The 27387-nt window shown below is 41.2% G+C and overlaps 2 protein-coding genes across 4 annotated transcripts in view; one reads left to right on the top strand and one right to left on the bottom strand.

Annotated features, from left to right (window-relative positions):
- ELMOD2 (ELMO domain containing 2) overlaps positions 1-4349 on the top strand; it is a 29041-nt gene extending 24692 nt beyond the window's left edge. For all 3 annotated transcript variants that reach the window (XM_030845137.2, XM_030845139.2, XM_030845138.2), the window contains one exon: positions 800-4349. In XM_030845137.2, coding sequence (XP_030700997.1) covers positions 800-945 — 146 coding nt within the window. In that variant the 3' untranslated portion in view covers positions 946-4349. The remainder of the gene's footprint in view (positions 1-799) is intronic.
- A 3494-nt stretch (positions 4350-7843) lies between these two features.
- Positions 7844-27387, bottom strand: part of TBC1D9 (TBC1 domain family member 9) — a 106737-nt gene continuing 87193 nt past the window's right edge. The window contains exons 14-21 of the mRNA XM_030845124.2: positions 25685-25783; positions 25443-25511; positions 21028-21268; positions 15891-15956; positions 14901-14987; positions 11235-11309; positions 11037-11140; positions 7844-9946 (exon numbers count right to left, since the gene is read on the bottom strand). Of these exons, the coding sequence (XP_030700984.2) occupies positions 9221-9946; positions 11037-11140; positions 11235-11309; positions 14901-14987; positions 15891-15956; positions 21028-21268; positions 25443-25511; positions 25685-25783 (1467 nt within the window). The 3' untranslated portion in view covers positions 7844-9220. The remainder of the gene's footprint in view (positions 9947-11036; positions 11141-11234; positions 11310-14900; positions 14988-15890; positions 15957-21027; positions 21269-25442; positions 25512-25684; positions 25784-27387) is intronic.

Below are 27387 nucleotides of genomic sequence, written 5' to 3'. Positions count from 1 at the left end.
GAGCGGTTTTAAATTCGCATTTTTTTGTTGTTGTAAATATGTCTGTTTACACATTTATCTGAATTTTTTTTTGCGGTACGCGGGTCTCTCACTGCCGCGGCCTCTCCCGTTGCGGAGCACAGGCTCTGGACGCACAGGCTCAGCGGCCATGGCTCACGGGCCCTGCTGCTCCGCGGCACGTGGGATCCTCCCTGACCGGGACATGAACCTGTGTCCCCTGCATCGGCAGGCGGACTTCCAACCACTGCACCACCAGGGAAGCCCTATCTGAAATATTTTTAACATTTTGAGTGTGAATTTGGCTACTGTAATAAGGATATTGAAAAACAAAAATATTAAGCCTATTTCGAGTTCATGTATTCTTTTCTAAAAGGGAAGGTGCTGATATGATAGTTCATTGAAAAAAGCAGAAATAACTTAGATTTATAAATCAAGTAGAAAACAGCTTTTCTATACTTTATCCATTTTCTTGTACTTTCATTTTCCTGTTTCAGGGGTCTCTGGGGATAACCTTTTTTTCCTATTCTCAAGGTATCTTTTGACAGTCTCTCTTAAATTTGAGGCATTTTGTTGATTTTTTTTGCGACAAAGAGTATATGTACTCTAAATATCTTATTGAAAGTGATATTTATTTTGAACATACAAAAATATTTCTTATAAAGTTCCTCAGGTTTCTAGTAGTTTAAGATGGTTTCTGATCATTGAATCCTAATATGGATTAGGATATACTTTTAAAATGAGATGGTTGGATGTGATTTCACTGTTGAGCACTGTACTTATGGTTTCTTTTTAACTGCAGGTTATCTTGTGTATGAATTTGACAAGTTTTGGTTTGAAGAAAAGCCAGAAAGTATTATGTATTTCAACGTGTACAGAGAGAAGTTTCATGAAAAGATTAAAGGACTCTTACTGGATTGTAATGTATCACTTACTTTAAAAATATGAATCATCCGTAGTATCTTCTATTTCTACCACATTTTGCACACACAACAGAATTTATATGTTGTAATAGAAATTATCTGATCATTTACACTCCTTATATATAATTTCCTACAAAAATGTTTCAGAAATTCTATTTAAAAAAGCTAGTAGACAATCAGTGTATGTTTACACTTGTTTATACACTGTCCTCCAAAGGTACCTTATCCTTCCAAAGATCCCCTCTGTAGAGTCATGTGAGCTACAGTTTGGAACTTGGGACTTAACCCATTTAGTGTAAAACTACAAATCAGGTATTTTTATTAACTTGATTGATTAAAATGTGTAAAAACCAGTTTTCATGTTTATGTATTGTAGCTATCAAGCTGGTATCTTTTCAGAGCTCCTAAACAAAAAACAGATTTTTTGTTTTTTAGTCTGGAAATGATTGTTTTTTAATTTTCTTTGCCTTATTTTATTTGTAGGTTAATTAACAGAGAGATTCGTTCTTCATGGTTTTCTTTGTTTGCATTTCAATCACACGTCATACCGTTGCCTCATAGGAGCAAAAGGAGCATATAGATAAGTCAGAGACAACGAAGAATTATGGCCTTTTCGGTTTCTCTGATTATGTCATGTAATAGGTAATGAGGGAATGACAGTATTAGTGATTAGCTTTTTTGTTTTTAAATACCACACTGAAATATCACAGTGGAATTTTAAAGCTTAAAGACATTTTCTCATCTTCAGTATTTGCTTTTTATCAGTTAGAGAGAAGAACTTGTAGTTAGTGCTTGATATGAGGGCCTTTCATGAAGCTTCTCTATGTATGTTTATGAAAAGAGATGCATTTGCTAAGAAAATCTTGATTATACTCAAAGAACAGGTGCTATTTCAATAAAGCTGTCTTTGAGTTTTAACAAGAGAAGAACAAAGCTTTTAAACATCTCAGTTAAACATCGTTGGTTTATTTTACTTACTGTTAAGTCTTGCTTCTCTTTGCTTTGACTCCACAGTGTTTCTAGATAACGATGTATGGACTTCGTGGGTATTCATTGAGTTAACAGTCTGTGGGATTCTAAAGTAGCCTAAGGATGATGACTGTGCTTTTTGTATAGCTTTATTCTCCGAAAATCTCAGGAGAGCAGCAAGTGCTGTCAAGGATTATATAGTGATGAGATTCTAACAGGAACGATTTCTTCTCTGTGTGTTATAGACATTTGTACTCATAGCAAAACTAAAAGTTTAAAGATAGGTTCATCTGATTACCAGATTCTCCCTAAATCCTACAGAAAGCAGCCTATTAAACACATAATTTAATCTAAAACATGAGGATAGTTAGCACAGCTTTAAAATGGTATATATCAAGTGTTTAAGGACTGGCTTTTATGTGATATAGCAAGACCGGAAACTTTCAAGTATTTGTTTATGCCTATTGACAAACCTCTCTCTTTAAACTTGCCAAAGAGAAGAGTGGTTAAAAAAAATAAACAATTGGAAAATAACAGATGCAGTGTTGTCTAGCATATACATTAAAAGTGCATGCATTAAAATTCTTTTCTCAACAAGATAAAACTTAAAAATTGGGCTCATTTTATTATAATAGTGGCAAAACGCTTTTCAGTATTATAGGAATTTTAAAACTGGTTTCTTATAGGAGACTTCTCAACCTTGGGAGTATCTTAACTTCTTTAAATGTTTTCTATGCTTTATCATCCAGCCAGAGCTCTGTGAGATAAGGATCAGGTATTAACCATTAAAGTTCATTTTATCAAAGTGTTTACCATTACATGGAAAGCAATTGTTAGTCTTTTAGTTTTAGAAAATGTTTACCTTTATAGTTTCATCTTTTAACAGATGAGGTCTTGAACTGATTTAAACCTTTGTCTGTATGCTTAATAAAAGAATGATTCAAGTATGGAAGAGGAAACTTTTCAAGTAATTAAGTTTTTCCCCTTCTAGGGAGTAAAACAAACTTTTTAATAATGTTTTTAAAATGTTATTAGAAACTTTGTTCAATAATATATTATTTAAGTCCACCTCTGTTTGTATAATGCATTGTTCTGTTTTTGCTTAAAATAATCTGTAACCATTTCAGATAATTCTGTAGCAAATTGGTCTAAAAGCCACCAACAGATTCTGAGGTTTGCTAGTTTGAAAGCCAAGCTAAGTGTCATCAGTTGTAAATTAGAATGTAACATGAGCCTTCTGACTTTCATGTGATAATGACATACATGAAAAGAAAAATATGATAATTGTGTCTGCCTTCCTACTTTTCCTTGCTTTCAACATATGTATGTTAGAATTTTAGGTAGTCTGAAAATCCGTATTTAGAATCTTACCTGTTTCTATAATAATAAAATACCAAAGTAGTGATAGAATTGAAGTAGCAGGAAAATTGTTTGTTTTAGCATCAAAAAAGTGAATCAGTGCTGAAATGAATTTTTGTATGTGCCAGATTGAAGAGTGAACCAGTGATAAGAATAGTCTAAAAATATAATTAAAATGGTTGCAGTTTAAATATATTCTGAAAGACAATCTCTAAAGAATTGAGAGAAATCAGGGGATATCAGCGAACCTAGACCACCCCTTTCTATATATAAATATGGTGATATAGTTAGATATAAAAATCAGTGTCTTACTGGCACCATTTGCAATTTAGAAAACAGAATCTTTTTCTTAAAAATGCCCGTCCTGATTTTTTTCTATTTTAAGAGCAACTTGGATTTGTATGTATTTTTCTATGCGAAATACATGTACTCTTCATTTTTATTCCAGTGTTCGTAATTGTTTATGTGCTGTTTCTCCCCTTTGCATTCAGTGAAATAGAACTTGGTCAAAGATTTGCCCTAAGGAGAGAAGCATTACATGAGTGTGAAAGTGGAGTGCTCATTGCCAGAGCAAGAGATTACATGTTATCTTGGCACAGAAGAGAAGAAATTGGAGGGCAATATGTTTATTATCCTTCTTGAATTAATGATTGGGGACCAGCAGCTCTTTTCTCAGGATAAATGGTCCACCCAACTTCTGGGGAGGCTTAGTTTCCATTTCATATTTATGAACCTCTCCACAGAGTAATTTTTTTTTAATGAAGATTAAGGGAATTGGTAAAAATCTGAGAAAAATCGTGAGTGAGTTGTTTTGTTTTTTTTTTTCCTGGCTTCACCTTTCGATAAGAAAAATGTTAAATGTAGTGCAGGTAAGACCCAACTACTGCATTACTGTTATAGGGCGAGTCTATGTTTTTGTTAAACAAAGTATTCAAAAAATATTTAAGCAGTAGCTTTCCCTGGGGGAAAGAGTGCTGGTTGGCAACTTAAAGAAATAGATTTTTGTCTACTTTGGATAAAGCAATTAACTTCTTATGTGAAAGCAATAGTTGAAATGCGATGTCATTTTGTTTGGAATGTTGTGAGCAAATAAAAACATGTTGAAATTGTTATAAGCCTTTCTGTTAATACTTCTCGCTTCCCATCTTCCTCATCCCTTATTTAAGTCATTTATGTTCATGAAATAATACTTTTCTTATTTACTCCTTTAATCATGTTCCTATAGAGTAAATCAGAATATACAGAAATTTTTTTTATTTTTGTGACTTTAACTCATCCACTAATTACCTATTTAAGATGTTATTGGATAAGAACAATTGATTATGAGACCAGAAAAGAAGCTACCGTCCCCACCTCACCCCCGTTCTTAGAAAGGATAGGAATAATTCATACTTTGCTGCAATATGTTTTTCTTAGCTTCACAGTGTATCATAGATCTATTTTTATATTAATACATAGCTTCCATATTTTTTTACAGCTGCAAATCATTCCTCTGTGTGTGTGTGTGCATGCTCATTAAAGTTAGTAATTATAGCTTTAAATGTATATATTAGAAAAGAAGTGCTTAAAAATTAAAGACAAAACAATCATCTCAAGGAGTTTGATGAAGAAGTACAAAACAAACCTAAAGAAAATAGAGAAGGAAATATTAAAGACAAGAGCTTAGATGCATAGAAAAGAAATCATGCATACAATAGGATCAACAAAAATAAAATGTTTGAAAAGAACAATATTGATAAATCTTGGTGAGGCAAATAAACAATAAAAAAGAAAGCAAATAATAAATACTGTCAAGATATGAAACATCACTACAGATCCTACAGATATTGAAAAGAAAATATATTGAGTAACCTTGTCGAAATTATGAAAATTAGATGAAATATAACTATTTCTAGAAAAATACAACTTACCAAAACAAAACTATCCAAGAACAAATAGGGAAGCAAAAAGTCCTAGAGCTATTAAATGGGTTCAGCAGCTAAAAACCTTTCCACTAAAAAACCTGCAGTTTTATATGGCTCTCACCAGTGAGTTAACACATTTAAAAATAAAATAATGTTAGTTTTCACAAACTCATCCAGATAATTTAGAGTGTACACTCTGCAATTCATCAGACTATCATGTGAAGATCTTAATAGATGTAGAAAAAGCATTTGATAAAAATTCAACATCCATTCATGTTAAAAACTTTTACCAAATGAGAAATAGAAAGGGTTTACCTTAATTTTGTAAAATGCATCTTTATCAAATAAACTATAGCAAATATACTTAATTGTAAAACATTGGGATCAGAATTAAGAAGGGATGTCCTCTGTCACCACTTGTATCTGTCATTTTATTGCCACAATAACAATGTACAACAACCAACCACAAAAAAAATCTCAGTGGCATACAAAAACAATTTCCTCCTCACACAGGGGTAGGCTAGCCAGGCAGTTTTGCTAATCTCAGCTGGATTCAGCTGGCCTTAAATTGGGGCCATGGTTTCAGTTCCGGTCAGCTCCATGTGACTAATTCATCTGAGGTCAGTGGGCTACCTGAGGCATGCTCTTTTCATGGTGTGGCAGAAGCACAAGAATAAACCCAATTGCTCAAACACATTCAAGCCTTTGCTCACATCATGTATACTAGCATTCCCTTAGTTGTGGCAGGTCACATGGTCAAGTCCAACATCAATAGAGCGGGGAAATGTACTCTATTAAGAAGGGATAAGGAGCAAATCATTCAAGTTGTTACAGCAAATAAATTCAAAACTGCTAGAGGTCCCACCTACTGCAGGAAAACAAGTGGATGGAAAGAAAAGTTATTGCTTATAAATGATATGAATGTGTACATAGAACATCTAAAAGAATTGGTGGTTGGGTATTCAGGGCAGGGATGAGGAATTTGGTGTCAATAGTGATCACATGTTGAGGGTGAGGGATTCTGGCTAAACCAATTTAGCAGGATTCTGGCTAAAACTGGGCTCTTGAGGACATGCCCAAGGACAGGACCTAGTAGAGAAAACTCAGAGGAGCCCGACTAAAGTTTGGTAGCGACTTGTCACTACTGCCCATTGGCTGACCAGGATCCCAGCAAGTGAAGTTCTATGTTTTCTACCTTCTTGAAAAAAACATGCTACTCTAAGTTCGTGCTTTGTCTTAGTTTGGGTTCTCCCAGAGTCAGGCCTTGAGACAAAGATTTGTAATTCATTCAGGAAGTGATCCCAGGAAATACGGGTAAGAGAGTGGGGAACAGAGAGTGGGACTTGAAGTCATCCCATAAATGGTTTTAGAGGTAAGCAAAATAGCTCTGTGTGTAACTGGATTTTGATCGCTCAGAGGTATTCCACCTGACGTTGAGAGGCCTGAGATATTCACCGCCAACTCCCATCAATTATTGGTCCAGGGCTGCTCTCGGGGGGGGGGGTGTTATTTTCCCTGTTCTTCTAGTGTGCCATGCACAGGTGGGCAGATATGTCTCTGGTGGCCAGAAGAAGACCCTAAAACGTACAGGTGCTGACAGGACAATAGGAAGTCAGGCCAGCATCACTAAAGTGGTCAGAGCCGAGTGAGCCGGGCTGGATATTAGGACATCTGCTACAAGACACTTTACAGTTAACAACTGGGGGGAAATAAGCAGGAGGGAAACCTCAGAAGTCAACAGGGGAGAAACACAGCAGTAAATGTAACGTGGAGCTGATTATGATGCCTGACAGCAGAAGGCACTGACAAGACGGTCTCAGAGACTGAGCTGGAAAGAATCAACTCAAAGGCTCAGGGCTCCTCCATAGGTAGCCTTTCGAAGCAAACGGACTAGAACCTGCTGTTATATAGTATATTGACACTGTGACAGAAACACTATGAGGTGCTGGAACAAATAAGGACAGTATTATGACAGAGTGTCAACAGGAACATATACTCTCAGGGTGATGCACTGTTCAGTTATAATCCCGTTCTCAGTGCTAATGGAAAATTCTGGCTCCTCTCATTTATCTAGGGCTACACATTTAAATACATGTTCATTCCCCTCGCAAACCCATCTTTAATTCTGGAGGTGAGAGAGAGTATCAGACTCTATAGAGTTATTTCTTGAGGCATCTTTAAGTGATAGAATAATGGAATAATGTATAACCATCTAAGAGTCGAATCAAATGAATGACTACTCAAATACATACCAAATGGTGTTACCGTGTACTAATCAGGGTTAAACAGAGGTATTTTCACCCTTTTATCACTTATGTAGGATAAGTTAAATGATTAGATGACTGACAATGATTCTCTTCCTTATTTTACATTCATATGCACATCACTATGTAGTGTATTTCTGTATTTCTTTTCTTTTCTTTTTTTTTTGGCTATGCTGCAGGCTTTCGGGATCTTAGTTCCCTGACCAGGGATTGAACCTGGGCCCCCAGCAGTGAGAGCGCTGAATCCTGACCACTGGACCGCCCGGGGAATTCCCCATACTGTATTTCTTACCTCAAAATATTTGCCTACAAAAATTTGTTACCTAAGTCAAAATGGTTGCCTAACATAATTTCCCCTGCTACGTTGTCAAAAGAATAATGTTATCACCTTAGACGGGAACTCAAGCACTGAGATAAAAGCCACATCTGAGTATCGGATGTATTTTATTTGTTCACATTTATCCTACTTGAGGTTAACACTACTTCATTGGACAGTTTAAAAAATCATTCTGTAAACAAAATAAAAAACAGCAGCAACAGCTAAAATAAAGACCAATGGCTACTAAAATAAAGGAATGCATTGGAAGGAGTATTCTGCATAAGCAAAGAAAACGTGACCATGATTATGAATTCAACAATAAGAGAAAAAAAACTCCAACATCTGTAAAAGACAAAACTATAATAGGAATAAAAAAGAAGCAACAATACAAAGTGCAGGTGCGATAGTTTTCATTTCCAAGTCCATTCAGGAAATAGAGCATACTATTCTTTTATATAAAGTGACAAGTTCCGCTTTAAACATTCAGTTACGTTATCTTGCAGGTTGTTTTTTCAATTTACATTATCTCTACTTTACATGGATTTAACTGGAAAGATGGTCATATGTGATACATGGTATAATTTCTTGAACCTACGGAGAGTACAGAAATGGTAAAGTTCATTGTTTTACTTTTTGCTTCATTTGCAATGAGTAACAAGAAGCTGAAAATCTAGTATGAGAAGCATCAGTATTTTTACTACCCCCCCCCCAAAAAATCCTGAGCCCTCAAATCATTTCTGTTGCCACTTTCAGATTCTCTGTAACAAAAGACTGTTCATTTCCCCTGAATTCTGGCCAGCTGACTTAAATCATCAGTTCTGTAAATGCAAAATTGGCCTGGTATTTGTCCAAATTGATCAGATAGAGGTGTTATTCCGGCATCACATAAAAATCACTCACACTTTCATAATTGCTTAGAACCTCAAAAGGGAACATCTGTGAAACATGATTTTTGAATAGAGGACTTTTAGGAAATATATTTCAAATCTTAAAAAATAGTTTTAATGCTCCCTAAAAGTGGTATAGGATTTACCCCAGCTGACAGTGCCTATTCCATTTAAGAACATTCTGTGTTTGTGGCATTCTACTTTCCTTAACAGCTCTAATTTTATTTAAAAAGCCCCAATACACGTCTGCCGCCTTATTTAGTGTTAAACAGCACTATGTATACAGCTCAACAGCAAGATTAAGAAGTTATAAATACACACATATCACGGACAGAGTCATCTTTCTTTCGGAATTCATTGAATAAAACCGTATTCTGGTAAATCCCCCTCCCCCGACAAGAGAGTGAACTGTGCCTACATCGAGGTGTTTAAGTACTCCTCCAACAGCTTTCATTGTATTATATTATGAAAACACTAGGCTTTAAGCCGGGTACTAATAAATATTTAATTTAAAAGGAAGAAAGAAACCCCAACACAGAACATAAAAAAGACCCTCCCCCCGCCCCCGGCCTGCGTGTCCCTACAGAAGGCGCGGGATTCACCCGGACATGGCCGAGATCTCGTAGTCACTGGCCGAGGTGAGGGGCTTGCCCATCATCCGGATGTTTTTTGCACTGGTGATTCGGGCCATCATGCACACGGGCTTGTCAAAGTACTTCACTAGGGCAGGTTCTGTCAGGAGGGAGGCCAGGAACTGCTCGAAGGTGATGGCCCAGTCCCGGTCCAGGCTGGTGCTCCGGGGCAGCGCCGCTGTGCCCTGGCCGCTGCGCACCAGCACCGTGTCCTCACCGATGTCCTCGCAGTGCAGCTTGTCCTCCTCGTGGGAGCCGGCACTCAGCACCGAGTACGAGGACATGGAGCTGTCGTCCTTGGTGTCGTCGTCGGAGATGAGCATGGAGGAGCAGGCCCCGTGGTCCCGGGGCGAGGAGTCCTCTAGCTTGATGTCCTCCATCTGTCCCCCCAGGGAGTGTTCCTCGCCGTCCCCCGCCAAGCTGGCCGGGAGGGGCTCCACGGGGTCCGGCGCGTAAGGCTGGCCCGGCCCTTTGTTGGGGAAGAGCATGCCGCCGGGGAGGCCCTGGTTGCCGGGTGGCCCGCCACCTCCGCTCCCGCCCTCCTTGGTGGGCTGGGTAGTGAAGAGCTTGCCCACTTCCCCGATCTCCAGCAGGAGGCTGGTCACCGCCGCCGTGGCGTGGTACAGCTCCTGCTCGTTGGGGTCCTCGCTGAACATGTTATACATCGTCTTACACAGCTCGATAAACTGCTCCTGCAAAGTGATGGAGGGAAAACACAAGCATGTGGCCACCTCATGAGGAGCACGGAGGCAGGACCCAAGTGGACTGCAAAGCCATTTAATATCAGGACTCCTACAAGATCCCGGAAGAGTCCTACCGTAGGGTGAATGGATGTGTAGTTTAAAGTCTCTTTCAATGCTTCCTTTTTTTAAACTGGGAAAACTTCTAACATCCATGAAAGCAGAAAGAATGAAATAATACGCCTTTATAATAGTACCTATCATTCTAGAGTCAAGAAGGACCACGGGGACCTCCCTGGTGGTCCAGTGAGTAAGACTCTGCGCTCCCAATGCAGGGGGCCTGGGTTCCATCCCTGGTCGGGGAAGTAGATCCCATATGCATGGCAACTAAGAGCCTGCGTGCCGCAATGAAGATCCCACGTGTCGCAACTAAGACCCGGCGCAGCCAAAATAAATAAGTAAATATTAAAAAAAAAAAAAGAAGAAGGACCATGTTATACAAATGTTTCACTAACTGTTTTATCCTTTCTTGCAGTATCTTAAGTAAATCGCAGATCTCACCTCATCTCATATCTACACACTACAGCAGGCAGCCCAATGTTTCCAAGGTCAGGTCAGCTCCAATCCCCTCTCCCATGACACATCTGCTGGTGTCCACGGACGGAAGTCATGCCTCCCACCCCCACCAGGATGATTTATCTGTTCTTCTGTTAGAAAACAGCATTTGCATCCTGTATTTTAATTATTTATATTGTTTTATCGCCCTCATTACATTTCAGCTGTTTAAGGAAAAAAATATGTCAGACACCTTTATAGCTGAGCACAGTGGTTTGAAAACAGCATGAGCTTGTCTTCCGAGTATCCGAGGGTATTTTTAAAGATTGGGATGAGAATGCATGTATTCTCAAATTTGAATATTTCATGGTTCACATATTCTCTGAGGAGGTCATTTTCTCACAACAGAGCATACTTTTAATGCACAAAATAGATCCAAACAGGTACTACTTAAGCGCCTTGAGGAGTACTTATTCTACGTTTATCTATGACTAGAAAACAGAGCGTCAAGGTTTGAAATGCATGAACTACACTGTTCGGTACTCACCTGATTCAATTTGGGTAAATCCTTTGCATTCTTTGATCTGGATTTATTTTCTGGAGTCCAGAGTCTCAGATAATTACGATTTTCTTGAGAATTTGCCCTCTTCCCTAAAACCCAAATGCCGAGAAATAAGTGTTCAAAGGTCAAGAAGCAACTGTTGAACCAGCAGTAAGGGAAACACAGAGAAGAGAAAGTCTGTACCTCTGTCGGGCTTTAGACTCACTGTAACAAAGCCATCGTCTGCACTGTGTTTGCTCCTGCTGTCCAATCCAACCACTACCAGGAAAGATTCAGAAGAAAAAAAGGAGAATGTTACATGATAAACCCATAGGTTGAGCAGGTGTAGTAGAAAACAGAAAAACCTCTAGGTAGAGTTGCCTAACACAGCAAAACAAAACAAAACCCCAGCACATAAATAATTAGGTAAACAACAAGTAGTTTTTTAAAGTGTGAGTTCCCACATATCACATGGGACATACTCACGCTAAGCAAATTATTTTTTGTCCACCTCAAATTCAGATTTTACTGGGTGTCTCATATTTGATCTGACAACTGAGTGTTGCCTGCCAGGTCAGTAAACAAAGGATGTTGCAGCCATCAAGCCAGCAGCACTGCAGCTGCCCCCAACTGTGCCATCTCCACCCTGCGGGGATTCAGGATGGAGAAAAATAGGATACTGGCCCTAGATAGCTAAGGTGCATATCAAAGGAATGATTTCAGTAAGCCCAGACTCTTGCATCTTCCCATACACAGAAAAGCACTAAATTCATTAACTTGAGATATCTGGTTTCTTTAATTAACACTAATCTTTTGATATTCCCACTACCTGTTTTTTTTTTTGCGAAAAAAATCTTATATATCCTGGCTCTCCTCCCTTATTTCTTCAGAGCAGTTCCTCTGAGCTATGCGTGAGGCTGCCTCCTGGGCTTAAGTCCTCGGTATGTCTGCCGAATAAAACGTAATTCTCAACTTTTAGGTAGTGCTTTTTTTTTTTTTTTTTTTTTTTTACAATCGAAAAACTCTATCTCTAGGTGAAAGGTTCCCCAAGAATCCTTTTTCACAAGCAGGGCTCGGTGTATAAATAGGAATTAAAGGAATGATGTCATGTGGTGTTCAGTACTTAAAAAATGGTGGTGCCGGCCCCAGTGAATGCTGATTTCCCTCCTCTGTTACATTATCATCTTAACTTTGTATACATGAGATTGACCTGTCAGGCTCTGCAAAAGATCAAGAACTCACTTTTTAAAAAGAAACTGACGTCTATGTTGATAAAAGAAAACAAATGTCATGTGCTACTAAATTCCTTCAGATTCATAATCTGGCATTTTTTGACTTTCAAGAAAACAACTTATAATTGTTTTCTTCTTTCTTCTTAAAACAGGACATCCCAGGGCTTCAAAAGGGAGAGGTGTACTATCCCCCCAGTTTCCCATTCAGTTTGTCAGCTGTAAGAATGCATCCCAAGCACTTCCTCAGCCATACAAAAGGAGGCTGGTTTGCCGCATACGTAACCTTTACATATTTAGTGCCAAATTAAAACCTCAGCAGCTTTTAAGACAGACTGAGGACAATGAACTATATATGCCGTGGAGAAAGTCCTCTCCTCTTAATGTTGAACTAGCTTTAGGGAACAAGTAGATAGTCCAAAATGTTATGGTAAGCCCCATGCAATGGATATTATACAGCCAATTAAAAACCATGCTTTCAGAGAGTGTAAATGACATCGCAATAGGCTCACTGGATTTTAAGTGAAAAAAGGATACAAAACTGTACAGGCAGAAGAGGTGGACATGGCATGTGCCAGAACACGCTTGTTCTATGTTTAAATTGTTCATAAAACAATCCTTCAGCCAAAACAAACAAACGAACAAAACTGTATCGGCAGTTTGATCCCAGTTTTATATATACATTATGGATATTATTATAATTATATGGATAAAAAAGGAATACTTCAAGGTATTAATTATTATTGATAGTTATCTTTATATCATGCAGTTTTAAGATATCATTAGCTTATTTTATATATTTTGACCCATATTTAAAAATTTTTGATACAAAGCAATAGTACTTATGGAGTTAGAAAAAACATTTTTTTTTTTTTTTTTTTTTGTGGTACGCGGGCCTCTCACTGCTGTGGCCTCTCCCGTTGCGGAGCACAGGCTCCGGACACGCAGGCTCAGCGGCCATGGCTCACGGGCCCAGCCATTCCGCGGCACATGGGATCTTCCCGGACCGGGGCACGAACCAGTGTCCCCTGCATCGGCAGGTGGACTCTCAACCACTGCGTCACCAGGGAAGCCCAGAAAAGACATTTTTTAAAAAGCATCTTTTGAGGCTATTAAATGCTACTGGCATGTAACCATTCCTGAAGCATTTCTGAAACAAGTAACTCCTTTTCTGAGATGAGTTCCCACTAAGAAAGATGTGGCTAACATTTTGCAGCCAAAATATGATTGCTAAGGATTTGAAGAATGTTGTCAGATGTGCCAAGGCACTATGCTAAGAGGCTCACTACATTATCTCACTAAGTCCTTACTATACCCAATGTGACAGCTCTCATCTCCACTTTCCACACAAGGACCCTGGTGCTCCCAGATGCCCGAAGCTGCCTGAGGTCATCTAGACAAACAGAGCTAGCATCCTGTCCAAAACTCCTGCCCTTAACACCTATCACCAATAAGAATACTGTCTGGCCCTTGCTCCTCTCCACTCAATCACTTAGGGGCTCACAGTTTAAAAGCAGGTCTAAGCTGTGCTTATTTGGGGACCGTAAGATTTAAGAGGCAAAAGGACCCAGGAGCAACCCATGCTGACTTTCAACCTTGGGTGAAGTCAGGAGGCCGCCTGCCCTACGGATGAAGTATCAATAGGATGGAGATAATGCACAGCAGCAGCAAGCCCAGTCGCTGCTTCGATCCACACATGGCACAACAGAACAGGTTCATATGTAAATCTGGAGATATTTCCAATGAGCCGGATCATGTCTGTGTAGATCTAACAACTGCACAGAGCAGGGGTCAGCAAACTTTCTCCGTAAAGGGCCAGATGGCAAATATCTGAGGCAATTCTACCACTGTAGTGTGAGAGCAGCCATAGGCAATATATAACTGAATGAGCTTAGCTGTGTTCCTGGTTGTGTTCCAATAAAACTTTATTTATAGGCAGTAATGTTTAAATTTTATATTAATTCTTTGATATAAATTTTATATTATCGGGCTTCCCTGGTGGCGCAGTGGCTGGGGGTCCGCCTGCCGATGCAGGGGACACGGGTTTGTGCCCCGGTCCGGGAAGATCCCACATGCCGCAGAGCGGCTGGGCCCGTGAGCCATGGCCGCTGAGCCTGCGCGTCCGGAGCCTGTGCTCCACAACGGGAGAGGCCACAACAGTGAGAGGCCCGCCTACCGCCAAAAAATATATATAAATAAATAATAAATAAATAAATTTTATATTATCACAGGCTGTACAAATAAGTGGTGGGCTGGATTTGGTCCAAAGTTTGCTGATGTCTGTTACAGAGCAGCGTATCTGATGTCAATGCTAGTCCAGATTCTGGACAGCAGCATAACAACAGAATGACGCTCTTAATGAGCGCTTCTCCCTATCAAGGAGAGAGGAACAAAGTATATGCTCTCCAGTTAACGCTTTTTCTAAGCCAGCAGGACACAATGTACATGGTCCTTTCGGTGGGCTGAAGTTCCCACTCCCCAGTAGTTAGTCAAGTTCAAAAATTTAAAAAGAAAGTAGCATATCAGGCACTTGTATTCATTATACTTCTTTGATTGCCTAGCTTTGGAGGCAACTTTTCCCAATAACAGAGGGCTCTGTAGAAAAAGAAACAGAGAGGCCCTGACGAGGAAAGTCACTTACCATGTGTGCATTCTGGGGTGATATCTTCAAAGAAGTATTGAGTTGCTTCAAAAGCAGAATCTGGCTCGTCTTGATCAGAGGATGGCTCTGGAGAGGGAGGAGAGATGATTCTCATATTGGCAGGGCCAGGATTCAATGAAAGTGTGCTTTAATTGCTGAAGAAATGACACGGGGCTCATGAGAAGCTGAAGTTACGAAGGTGGGCTGGGGGGTCCCATCACTGGTGCAGGCCTTGAATGCCCACCTCCTCAAAACCCTTATGGGGGAGGGGCTCCCTCCAGTTCTAACTCCACCTTCCTTTATAACAACCCCACACTGAAGTGTCCCTTCACATTTGCCTTTTTTGGAGACTTTTCCTAAATCCTGTGGAATGAGGGTTTAAGGAACCAAACTTTGGGAAATTGTAACTATAATGATAATTCCCAAATCTGTAGTTTTACCCTATCTCTATCCTTGGAGCTAATCCCCCTTCCTCCCTCCCTTTTTCCTTCTTCCCTTTTTCCCTCCCTCCCTCCCTTCCTTCCTTCCTCCCTTCCTTCCTTCCTTTCTCTCTTCTTCTCCCTCTCTTTCTCTTTCCCTCCACCTCTCCCTCCATTTCTTTTTTAGTATTTGCTAGATATTTCCAGCTGGAGGCCATCCTTGTTTAAAACTGAACTCACAACTTCACCATCTTTCCCACTGTTTCTGTCGGTGGTAATAACACTGCTCCCCCTCGACTCAGAATCCCACGAGTTACCAAGTGTTATTCGTTCTCTTGCAGAAGCCTGCTCTTTTCTATTACTGCAACTCACACTTCACACAGGTGAGTGATCATTGAAATAAGCATCTGCTGATTCAGGAACTCATGTAAAAAGTATCGTTCAGTTTGTTCTCAGTGACCAATGAGTGATTTTGTACATCAAAAAAAAAAGGCAAACAGGTCTCGCCAAAAAAGACTTCAAGCCAGGCCAGAGTCACAGGTACATGTGCTACTCTGTGCGTCTCGCTTACCAGGCAAGACGTGCATTTTGTACAGCAGTTTGAGCTTCTCTGTGAGGTCCCCATGGCACGCGGCACCTAGAAGTCACATAAGTAAAAATGTGAAATGCACCATGTGTGCTACAATCCCCCCCCCCCAGGCTCAGCATCCCCCGAAGCACCTACTTTTACAAATTGAAACCCAGGTATCGTGTGGCAGAAGGTTTGGCCAGGATGTATTTGGGTTGAGAGCTCTGGAGTCAGGATACCTGGTTTCAAATGCTTTGTACTTACTACGTGCCCTTGGGAGAGGGAACCTCTCTGTACCTCAGTTTCCCCTCTATGAGGCAGGATGACAAATTAGAAGATACTACCAGTGGTCTTGATATCAGGGCCCATGAAATGTGAGAACTAAAGGTGTTAACACTTAGAATAGTGGCTGGCACAAATTTAACTAGTGTTATTGATAAGAAAAGTCAGGTGACTGGGCCTCAACACCCTAAACACTTGCTAGAGTTCAGAAATAATCTCAATACACGTTTAAGAGTGCTTCAAATTACTCATTTTAGAAATCTTTTTTAGTTGCTTTTGGGGTCTCTTAAATATTTCTTCAGTTCAATTTAGCCTAACCTAGCCGCCATTATATCACCATTGCTTCAACCCAAAGAATCCTGTTACTTTTTCCCTTACAGTCCATACGTATTTCAGGAATCAGAAAATCCTTTGTAAACGCGTGTTCCAGAGCGCCTAGTTGAAGGTTCATCAGATTTGGGAAAAGGGGAATCACGGGATCTGGATTGGTTGGCAGGGGCACCAGGGGTTATCTCGTCCCACCTCCCACTTAATGCAGGGGCCTCCTCCCACACCCACATCCATGTAAGAGAGACGTCTGAACATCCTCAGGGATGGGAAGGTCATCACAACCAGAGGCATCTCATCTCACTGGGGAGTTCTAGAAACACTGAAAGGGCTCCTGTCATTTTAACTTTAGTCAGGACCCTTAACCTGCAGGTTCAAGTGCAAAAATTCCATGAACCACAAACAATGTAAAATGTGGCCATGTGCCGATGTCACTTTTTGGGAAGATTTCCACAGTCCTTATCAGATCTCAAAGAGATCACAACTCAAAAAAAGGTTTAGAACTATTCCTTTTCCTTCCTCTTTAGAGTAAAAAAAAAAAGGTCTATTACGTCTTCATTACAACGATCCTTCAGATTTTAAGGACAGCTGTCCTGTTCCTCTCCAGCTTATCTTTTCAAGGCAAATTTATGTCCCCCAGGCTATACCCTCTCTACATTTTTTCAACTTTCTTATAGGACATCGTTTGTACACTCTTCCCTATTCTTACCCACATCCACCTTATGTGTTAATGTGTGTCCATCAATAACCCTCTGGACAGAGAGTTCCAGAAGCTTCTAGTCCACTGCGGAGAATAGTGGAACTGTTCTTGACTCTTAGCCTAAGTCTGCATTCAACTCTTTATACTCTTCACTCTGGAGTTTCTTATTGACCACATAGTTAACTAAACCCCCAAATGCTTACACACTGACTAATACTAACCATGAAAATAATGACAGACATTTTTGAACCATTCACTTTGTGTTAAATCCTATGTTAACTACTTTCCATATGCATTTCACTTCTCACAATAATTCTACGAGATGGTCACAATTATTATCCCAACTTTACAGGTGAGAAGTCGGGCTTATTGATATTAAGTAATGTTCAAGGTCATAAGCTAGCAAGTGGCAGGCCCAGGATTTGAACTCAGATTTGTCTGACCCTAGATCGCATGGTTGAAACCACTATACTATGTATGCAGACATACAGTTCTTTTACAATCATTTCTTAAAATTTAAGATTTCTGATTTACCTCTATCAGTTTGTTTTTGCCAATCATTTCCTCCTCTGATTTCTTTAAATCTTGTTTTTGTCCTCCAACACAATGGCTGTCTCTCTTCACTTTTGTAGTGGTAGCTTCTCTACCTTTATAGTTTAAATCCCTGACTAAGTCAGGTAGGGGGGGATAAGCAGTAATTGTAGTGACAATAACTAACACTTTTTGAGCCAGGCACTGTTGTGGGAACTTTACTTGAATTATTTCTTTTAGTCCTGACAATAACTATTTTGCAAATGAGGGAACAATCACAGAGGTTAAATACCAAGCCCAGCATACTAGAGAACTCTCCATTGACCGTCATGCTTTGGGTGCAGGGTTCAGACAGTCATTGAATCACCAACATCCATATCCCTCCAACTTCCCACTTATCATGAGTTATCTGTCCAGTGACCAGCTGCCTCATGACATCTATGGCATGTTTAGAAATGCTGCCTTCCAGCAATACCACTGGAAAAGGAGGTCCAGCTAATTAGTGGCTTGCGATTGTAATCGCTCATCTCTAATTCCATAGAGATGTTCTGTTCACTAATTTCTAGAGGGATCTTTCTGGAGATGAACATTGAAATTATTGATCCATCTCTTCCAGAATTCATTCTTTAGTTTCTTAAGACTTGAACAGAAGTTCTCTTTTCTAGTCTACTTGTCTGTCTCCATAGCTGTAATCAACCCGCATGACTGACTACAGCTCTTGAGACTCCGCCCGGCAAACGGGGTGGAGTTGACTTTGCTCAGAGAACTCAACTGCATTTTTAAGAAGCCCAAGTACTCTTCTCCAATGTTTCCACTATCTTGGACTGCAAACCTCGCTTTCCTTTTCGGAAGATTTTGAAGAGTATTTACCTTGTTGGGGTTTGACTAGGCTTAAGTAAATTAAATATTTATATTTATTCCTATCACTTTCTACACGTGTCTGGTATTTTTGTTGTGAACATCTTTGCTAGAAGCAGATTCGCATTACAACTAATTGGCCATAAGGCCATTTTGCCATAAAAGATAAAAATAACTGGTTGATGGTTACATTACATTAGAAAATAAGATGTCAATTTTTGCAAATCCTTCAGTGAGCTAATCTAAGCCAGACTGTGTTAAAATTTGCACCATTTTCAAGAAACTTACGTCCATCAGGAATCACATTACTATTTCCTTTTGGGGGGATAGGAGGAGCTTGATTCTTCGTTTGCCTCCAACGTCTAATACTGCGTGATAAATTTGGTAAAGACGGCCTGAGAGGACAATCTGTTGTATCCAAATTAGCTAAAGAATCAATCACTAATGTTCTCGAAGGCTGTTGTGAATTAGTAGCTGCTTCTTTTATATTTGCCATAGCTTGGTGAACTTTTGGTTTTGATGAGTGGGAGGCATGACTGTGCTCGCCGAAGGATTTATAAAAACTGATTTGTTATCTTTTTCTAGTATCGTAACTGTCAACCAATTATTTTGATCTCTTATGGCAAAATGGCCTTATGGCCAATGAGCTTTGCAGCAAAACTGGCTGCAGCAAAGATGTTTACGGCAAAAATTCCTAGAACCCTCCCTACGTGCAGAACCTGTCTCTTTTTTCTCCTCCTTATTTTTGTCCAAAGGTAATTTTAAAAAATCTCCCTTTTGATAGACACCAAGGTGATAATAATAGTTACTCTGGGGCAGAAAAGATTAGGAGAGGGTCAAAAGGGTCCTTAGCCTTGTCCGGATTGTTTTACTTTATTTACTTTATTTTGTTCACTTTTTTGAAAAGCAGAATGTATTTATGTTACTTTTGTAATTAAAAATTAATGCCTCCTTCTTCCCTAAAAAGAAAAAATCCTATTTGCTGTCCTTAGCACAGAGTAATGAGAACAGCCCTCATCTGAATCCTGGACCCAGTACGTACTAACTGTGCTTTTCAGTTCAATAACAGACATACACTGACTTGCTAAAAATGAACGTTCCAGCAAGTTGCTTAACTTCTCTAAGCCTCCATCTCTTTAACTGACAATGGGGGTATTAATAGTAAGCAGACAGGTCATAAAACATAATATTGATAGTAACTGCACAAACGCTGCTTCCAGGGTGCCTGAGTTCAAACTCCAGCTTTGTAGTTGTGTGCTTTAGGTAAATTAAATGCACATAAAGCATGAGGGCAGTGCCTGGCTGAGCAAATGCTATATAAATGTTAGTTATCAATACTGTTATTACCCTCAAAGGTCTGTTGTCTGGATTAAGTGATAAAGTACAAGTTCTAAAGCATCACAACAGAGCCCGCACTTAAAAAAGGCTAGTTTCCTCCATGTACCCCCTTTGAATGATATATCTGAGCGCTTTATACAAATAGTTTTTACTTATCTAAGAGGACCTTATCTACACCCCTTTGCTTTTTTAACAACCATCAGCTTTCTCTGGCCTTTAAGCCTTCCAGTCATTATTCTTAATGATTTAGGGTACTTTTTGGAATCATCGTTGGCTCTATGTCTGACGCCTTCATCTTTCGTGGGCACAGGTCATTTTCAAGTGCATGGACCAAGGTCACAGAGTGGCACAACTAGAATTTTAAAAAGTCTTCCTTCTTATCTCATTCAGACAGCCTGACATAATGCCTGCTATATCCACAACCTCGTAATGGGCGGGCCAAGCTTGACCACCACGTAGCTTTTCTGCTCAAGTATTAATGCGACAAGAGTCCAGTGGAATATAGGACAGGAAACAGGTCAGACAGTGAGGCTGACAGGCAGAAACTCGTGCTGCTTGGGAGGTGAGGGTGTGCATTCTCAGGATGGACACGCTTCCTCCCCGTAAAATGGAGAGAAAAGACTTCCATTTAGACTGCAGGGCTGTTGCATTTTTTTTTCAGCTCTTTATTAAAAACATTATGAAATGTTTTATAAAATTTTATGAAACATATGTACCGTAAATATATTTTTTGACAAAGAAAAGCAATCCATCCAAACATTTCTTCCCTTGTAAAGTTATCGTGATTCGTGGTTTCAGTGTTTAAGTTGGCATTCTTGCAAACTCTCTGATAATGTATTTTAACTAGTGCTGAGGACTATCGAATGTAGAAGTGATTAACGATATATGATTAACGATTTAATCATATATCCATTAACTAAAAACGAATTTTACAGTCAGCTTGCAAACCTTAAAATGTGCTTCTCTGTCCTGTAAACCTTGTCTCCTGAAGCGAGCAGGGCTGTGGTCCTGAGGGCGGCACAGAGAACCACGAGGACCACGGTGCTTACTGACCTATTCCCCCCTCCCCCTGCCCCAACTCATGCAATAACATCACATCCTTACTCAGTCCAGAGACAAACTCTCGGAAGTTGATCAGAGAATCTCCATTTTCATCTAATAACTGGAATAAGCGCGAGGCAAGCACGTCAGAGTGAGTTCCACAGGCCCAGGGAAAGAGCAGAGCAAACATGCCCTTGAACAGCTCAAAGTCGATGCGGTACTGCTCGAGATATGGCAGGCTGGGGTCGTGCCGGTCCAGCGCATTGCTGTTCCCACCCCAGTAGCAGCTGGTTAGGTGTTCCGCCTGAAAAATCAAAGAACAGGAGGACTACTGGGGACTGCATCTCACAGCAAATACCAAGAAGAAAGGCCCTCCCTCAAATCTGGAAAAAGGCTTTAGGTCACCCGTGTGCATCTCCTGGGGGTGGGGGCAGTGGTCTGGTCGCAGGGCCCCTCAGCTTCTCTTCTACATATATCTCCACTTGACCCTGCTCCCCCCAAACTCCATGGCAACCATCTCTGTGTTTACATCTGGCATGAAAAACCCGGTTCAATTACTGGTGTAGGTGAAAAAAGAAAGAAAACCCTCCCCCCTCCCCATTTTCTTCTCCCCCTGCCCATCCCCACACTCAAAAGCATTTTAAGAAGTAACTCCCATAAAGACAAACTCTTTCTTTTCTTTTTTTTTTTTTTAATTTTATTTATTTATTTTGGTTGCGCCGGGTCTTAGTTGCGGCAGTTGGGCTCCTTAGTTGTGGCATGCATGTGGGATCTAGTTCCCTGACCAGGGATCAAACCCATGTCCCCCGCACTGGAAGGCAGATTCTCAACCACTGCACCACCAGGGAAGTCCCAACTCCTTCTTTTTTTAATTTAAAAGAAATACATAGAATGTTAACCTGAAAAAAGGATCTGTAATTCAGGCAATCTGATCACCTTGTGTCCTCAGCGAGGATGGTACAGCCCAGAGGGTAAGTAGCTTCCACAGGGTCATCTAACCAGTTAGTCAAAGCAGAATCATCATGCGATTTTGAGTCTCCAAACTCCTAGTTTAGTGTCCTGTAAACCCCCTGCTTCCTGGTCATCAAAATCCCATTAATATTATCCTAGTCATCCAGTAGGCAGGCTACAAGTGTGCGGTCCTCCTGTTTCACACATCTGAAAATAGCTCCAGGGAAATTATGAGTAGGAACCACTAGGGTGAGGAGAACAGAGACCCAACAAAAGGCTTCTTGTTTCTGTCCTTGGAAAGAAGGCTGCCTTTTATTCAGGAGGTCATATTGATTCTGGTAGAAATATACGCCCATTCTAGGAAGACCGCAAAGAAAAAACATCTAATAGAAAGGCCAGTACGGAACAGCCCAGCTCTCCTGTATGTAGACATTGACAGTTAGCACTGAATGGTAGCCTGGGGAGATGGGAGGGGCATCCAGAGGGAGACTTTATTTTTTACTTTATTCTCTGTTGTACTGAGTATTTCATTATAAGCATATATAAATATTGCAATAGCAAAAGGCACTGACAAAACAGATCTCCCCCTCCCCCTGCCTAGGGGTTCTGAGAAGGGAGAGTCAGTGGTGAGTGCGTAGTACTTCAGTGTTGTTCTCACTTAGAACGGAGCAAAGAGGACCAATGTCTTTGTCCTCACTGTTTGCTGGGAATTGTAGCTAATAAACCCAAAAAGAGCGGAGTGAGAGTAGGCAAGAGAGGAGGAAGGAGAGGTTTCTGCAGGGCAGCCTCGGGAGAATAAAGGAAGTGTGTCAGGTCCACCAGGCTTCGGGGCTGCACTGGCGCTGTGGGTGGAGATGGGGGCGGGGCTTGGGAGGAGTGGTGATGGTGGTGACGTCAGGGAGAGGAGGGTCCGAGGGACTGCACTGAAGTGATGCCCAGCAGCCCTCTGGGTGGGACTGTGTTGGTGATACATCCCCAGGAAGGGTCCTCTTTACCGGAACTTCGTCAGTGGATGAAGGTTACCCAAAGCACTTCCTCCTAACTAAAGCGCTCACGTTCCTCTGGAAGCAGGCCTGAATGTGGTGCAGACACTTTCACCGTGCTCACAACCTTCAGGAAACGACAAGCCATGCAGACCATGACGCTCTTCTTTGATGAGACCCCCTACTCCATCATTTGGGCACTAGGGACCCGAGATTGAAAAAGGACTAATTTAGAAAGAGTTCAAGAGAAACTAAGGCATAGGGGCCCTGAACCACATTTTCCATCAAATCTGCCTCAGGGTGGCGGCCTTTCACCTTTTTCTACCAAGTTTTAGCCCAAAGCCCAAGGCAGAATGCTCCGTGGGAGACAAATGTCTCTTTCCTTTGTATCCGAAGGAAACCCCCCAGAAATTGGCTTTTTAAAGGACTAAGAGTCTGGCAGCGTGTTTGACACAGTCATGCCTCAATAAACGTTCGTTCAGATGAATTAAAGCCAATGAAAGTCTTCAAAAGACTCAAGAAAGAGTCGGTAACTGAAGTCTTTGTCTTGGGTTCCACAGTACCCGAGAGTCCTTCCCATTCCTGACACCAGCCAAGGGTCTCGGGTTCTCTCTTGGGGCGCTCGGCAGACTTGGGGAACTCGTGTTTGTCAACACACACTTAGGGCAGGGTTTTGGAGTGTAAAGAAAGCTTTCTTCAGGCAATATCCTCGGTGTACAAACGACACACCTGGTACCTGGAGGTGCACAGACCAGAGAGTGCAGGGGTGCCCGGGTAAGAAGACAAGGGCACCCCTGTCTCTGTGTCTTCAGTGATCTCTGGATCTTGGTCTTCTGCACAACCAGCCCTGGTCTTCGTTTTCCCGGTGTGCCCCAGAGTCAGCTCCTCTTTCTAATGTTATAGCGCTTCCCATTATCTGTGCACGGTCTTGCCGCCTCCAGCTGCTACTCCCGCCTCCGTTTAGTTACCCCAAATCCTGGTCCTACCAGCACCACCCTGTGAAGCAGATTTCTTCCAGTCCTCAGTATCCTTTGAAAGTCTGATCTCAACTGGATCATTGTATCTTCTTGTTTTGATCCAAGTTGGATCACTGTAGTTTTTGCTTAACGAACGAAGAGGGACTCCCTCCTTACGGAAAACCAACGTACGCGGAGCAATTAGCTACCGCGCTTTACGTGTCTGAATAAAACACGAACGAGATGGCACAGGCTAGACACTTCGCCGTCAAGTGCTGAAGGCAGCCTGGTGGGGACGCAGTTGTCCACTCTGTTGGTCATGCTGCTGGGCTGCACAAAGCCATCAACCTCTCTCTGCCGGCCCCAGAAGCACGCAGAGATTATACTAGATGGAAAACTGATCACTAATTCACCTATGTATTCAACACACATGTTTGGAACACCTAGTGGGGAGAGACACTAAACTAGGCACCAGTGAGACAAAAGGAAATAAAACGGTGGTGCCTCCAGTAGCTAACAGGCAAAGCGGGAACATTTGCAAAAATATTCCCAGCTCTCACTTTGTCTGATCCTAAGATCTATTAGTGTCCAACTCAGATCTTTATGTTTGTCCCTTTATGTTCGTTCCTGTAATATCTTTGCAGTCCTCAACCGTCTTCCTTAGTTCTGGGAGTAAAAGGCTCTGTACACAAGAAGCTAGCCAATTAAAGATTGTGATAAAATCGGTACCCACATAAAAGGCATCTTTTAAAACTTTTTTCTCGGCAATTGCTACATTTTTACAATGTTGGTAATGACAGTTATGAAAGAAGTATTTTTTCTGGAAGAAAAACCATTCTATACTGCTTTATTTACTGACATAATATTTTCTTATTGAGGATCAAGATTGGTATGGGCTGACTTAGAAAGGAAAATTGCAGAAATTTAACAACTAAGCTTTCCCTTAGACATTTGAGCAGCTTTATTCTTGGGTTTTTTTGTGTTTTTTTTTGTGGTACGCGGCCTCTCACTGCTGTGGCCTCTCCCGTTGCGGAGCACAGGCTCCGGACACGCAGGCTCAGCGGCCATGGCTCACGGGCCCAGCTGCTCCGCGGCATGTGGGATCTTCCCGGACCGGGGCACGAACCCGTGTCCCCTGCATCGGCAGGCGGACTCGCAACCACTGCGCCACCAGCGAAGCCCTTGAGCAGCTTTATTCTTATTCTAGCTACATATCTCTTTTTAAGAGTGCTTTAATATAGATTAATATAGGAAATTGCAATTTACAAGAGTCTCAGGAAGAATTTAAACTTGATTGCCATCGTTCCAGTGAGAATTATAAAGTAACGCCCTATTTTCTTAAGACCAAGGAAACAGCTAAAATATTATATGAAGTGGAAGAAAGCTAAAACATCAATTTAAATGAGTTATATCTTTATTTTTTATATTAAGTACTCTATTTTTACACTCTCAGCTCTATCTTCCTATTTATGCATGTTGACACTCATGCTGTCCCTTCATAATTTAACAGAAAAATCTAGAACTAACTGAATTATTAAAGTGAACTCCTTTTTCCCCTGAATGTACATGAATTTTCTTTGAAACTCACCTTGAAAAGAGCATAAAGTTCTTCTAGCTCATCAATGGTAAAGGAAGTTTCTGTCACAATGGTTCGTACCTATAAGAAGAATAAACACAATGAATTTCACGAACTCAAAAATGTCATAATGGGAAACTTCCTGATTTTCTTGTTTTAAATCATCTTCAGTCTGTCAAGCAGGAATTTGAGTTGGTAGGAGTGTGAGGAAGGATGGAGAAAGAAGGTCACATGCCATTTCTCAAAAGACTCACCACGTTCCGTTTTGTAGTATCCTCCAGTGTCTGGATCACCTTCAGTCTCTGTTTGAATCTCATCTGCTCAATCAAATCCGCCCGGATAGTTCCAAATTTCTGGAAAAAAACAACATTGGTATTTCGAGAAATCTGCTAAAGCACCCGATATCATGTCTGCAGGACTGATGGAGATAAATCCTGATACCAGTGGGAAACTTCCTGCCAAATGACAGGCCTCCTAGACTATACCTTTATTTACTATATGGCCTTTGTTTATTTGGAGGCCATTAAACAACCATAAATAAATAACAAAAAATGCTCATGTTTCTTCACAGTTGAACCAAATTTCAAAGCCACATGAGGCTTCCTCAAATCAACAGTTCATGGGGGAAGGAGAGGGTTAAATAAGGCTACAAGGGCCCTTTGTGGATGAAATAATGCTTTAAACGAAGAACTTTCTTGGCAGGAAGAAAGGAAGTATATAAGGCTAACTATTAAACTGGGAGGTTGTAGGAAATGTTGGAGTGAGGCTTCCTGTCCTGATCTCTAGCTCAATAGCATTTGTCTCTCATTGGCAGACACTGAGGGCTAGCAACCTTTTTTTTTTTTTTCCGGTACACGGGCCTCTCACTGTTGTGGCCTCTCCCACTGCGGAGCACAGGCTCCGGACGCGCAGGCTCAGCGGCCATGGCTCACGGGCCCAGCCGCTCCGCGGCATGTGGGATCCTCCCGTACTGGGGCACGAACCCGCGTCCCCTGCATCGGCAGGCGGACTCTCAACCACTGTGCCACCAGGGAAGCCCGCTGAAAGGTCTTTTATTAAAGTGCCCTGTGCCTTCCAGAAAGCTCATCTCAGTCTATGGGTGAACCTGAAGGCCGGGACTTTGTCTTCTACGTCGGTGTATCTAACAAAACTGCACTCGGGGCGCACACAGAAGAAAACCGTCTCTCAGACTGTCCATACCATTCCTTCCAGGAGGGGCTCGGTAGGACTTCACAATGAGCACGGCATTTATGAATCAAGTTACCATCTCTACTCGACAGGAGAAAGCTGACCAACTGGCATCAACCTAGGGATCTCAAGGCTGACTGTGCTTTCGGTATTTTCCCTACTTTTCTATTTTCCTGACTAATTATCCTGAAGCACAGAAAGCAACGAGTCACCTGCTTCAGAACACCAGTGTTGTGCCGTATAACCAGGTTATAATGGGCCTCTGTGTCTAGTGGCCCCATTCTGCATCTAGGGCAGTGATTCTCAACCCTCGCCGGGCTCTTGAATCACCTGGGAACTTTAAAAAAATATTTATTCTTAGGCCTCCTACCAGAGATACAAAGTCTAGAATGGAGCCTAGGAATGTATATTTTTAAAAGCTTGGCTTAAAAATTGTTTTAAGTCGTTTTAATGCACAGGCAGAATTGAGGACCATCAATCTAATAGGTGGAAAAAAAAAAAAAAGAAAGGCAAGTGTTTGTGGTGTTTTCTTTAGGATGGCCTAGAAGGCATTGGGAAGGCAAAGGAAACTTATGAGCAGGGCAGTGACACCAAGCAGAGAGGAGAAAACAAAAATCAATCATCATGTATTGAAAGGCCAGGTAATGTAGGCATTGCTTTAAATAAACGGGGTTGTCTTCCCAGGCAGAGGAAGGAAACTGCTGCTGTGTCCTGTGATAGGATATTTGGCAGCCTAAGAGTCACCATTAGGGACCAGGCAGACAGGATG

This window comes from Globicephala melas, chromosome 5 (genome assembly GCF_963455315.2).
Source record: "Globicephala melas chromosome 5, mGloMel1.2, whole genome shotgun sequence".
NCBI classification, from domain to species: Eukaryota; Metazoa; Chordata; class Mammalia; order Artiodactyla; family Delphinidae; genus Globicephala; species Globicephala melas.
This window is presented reverse-complemented; position numbering and strand designations above follow the sequence as displayed.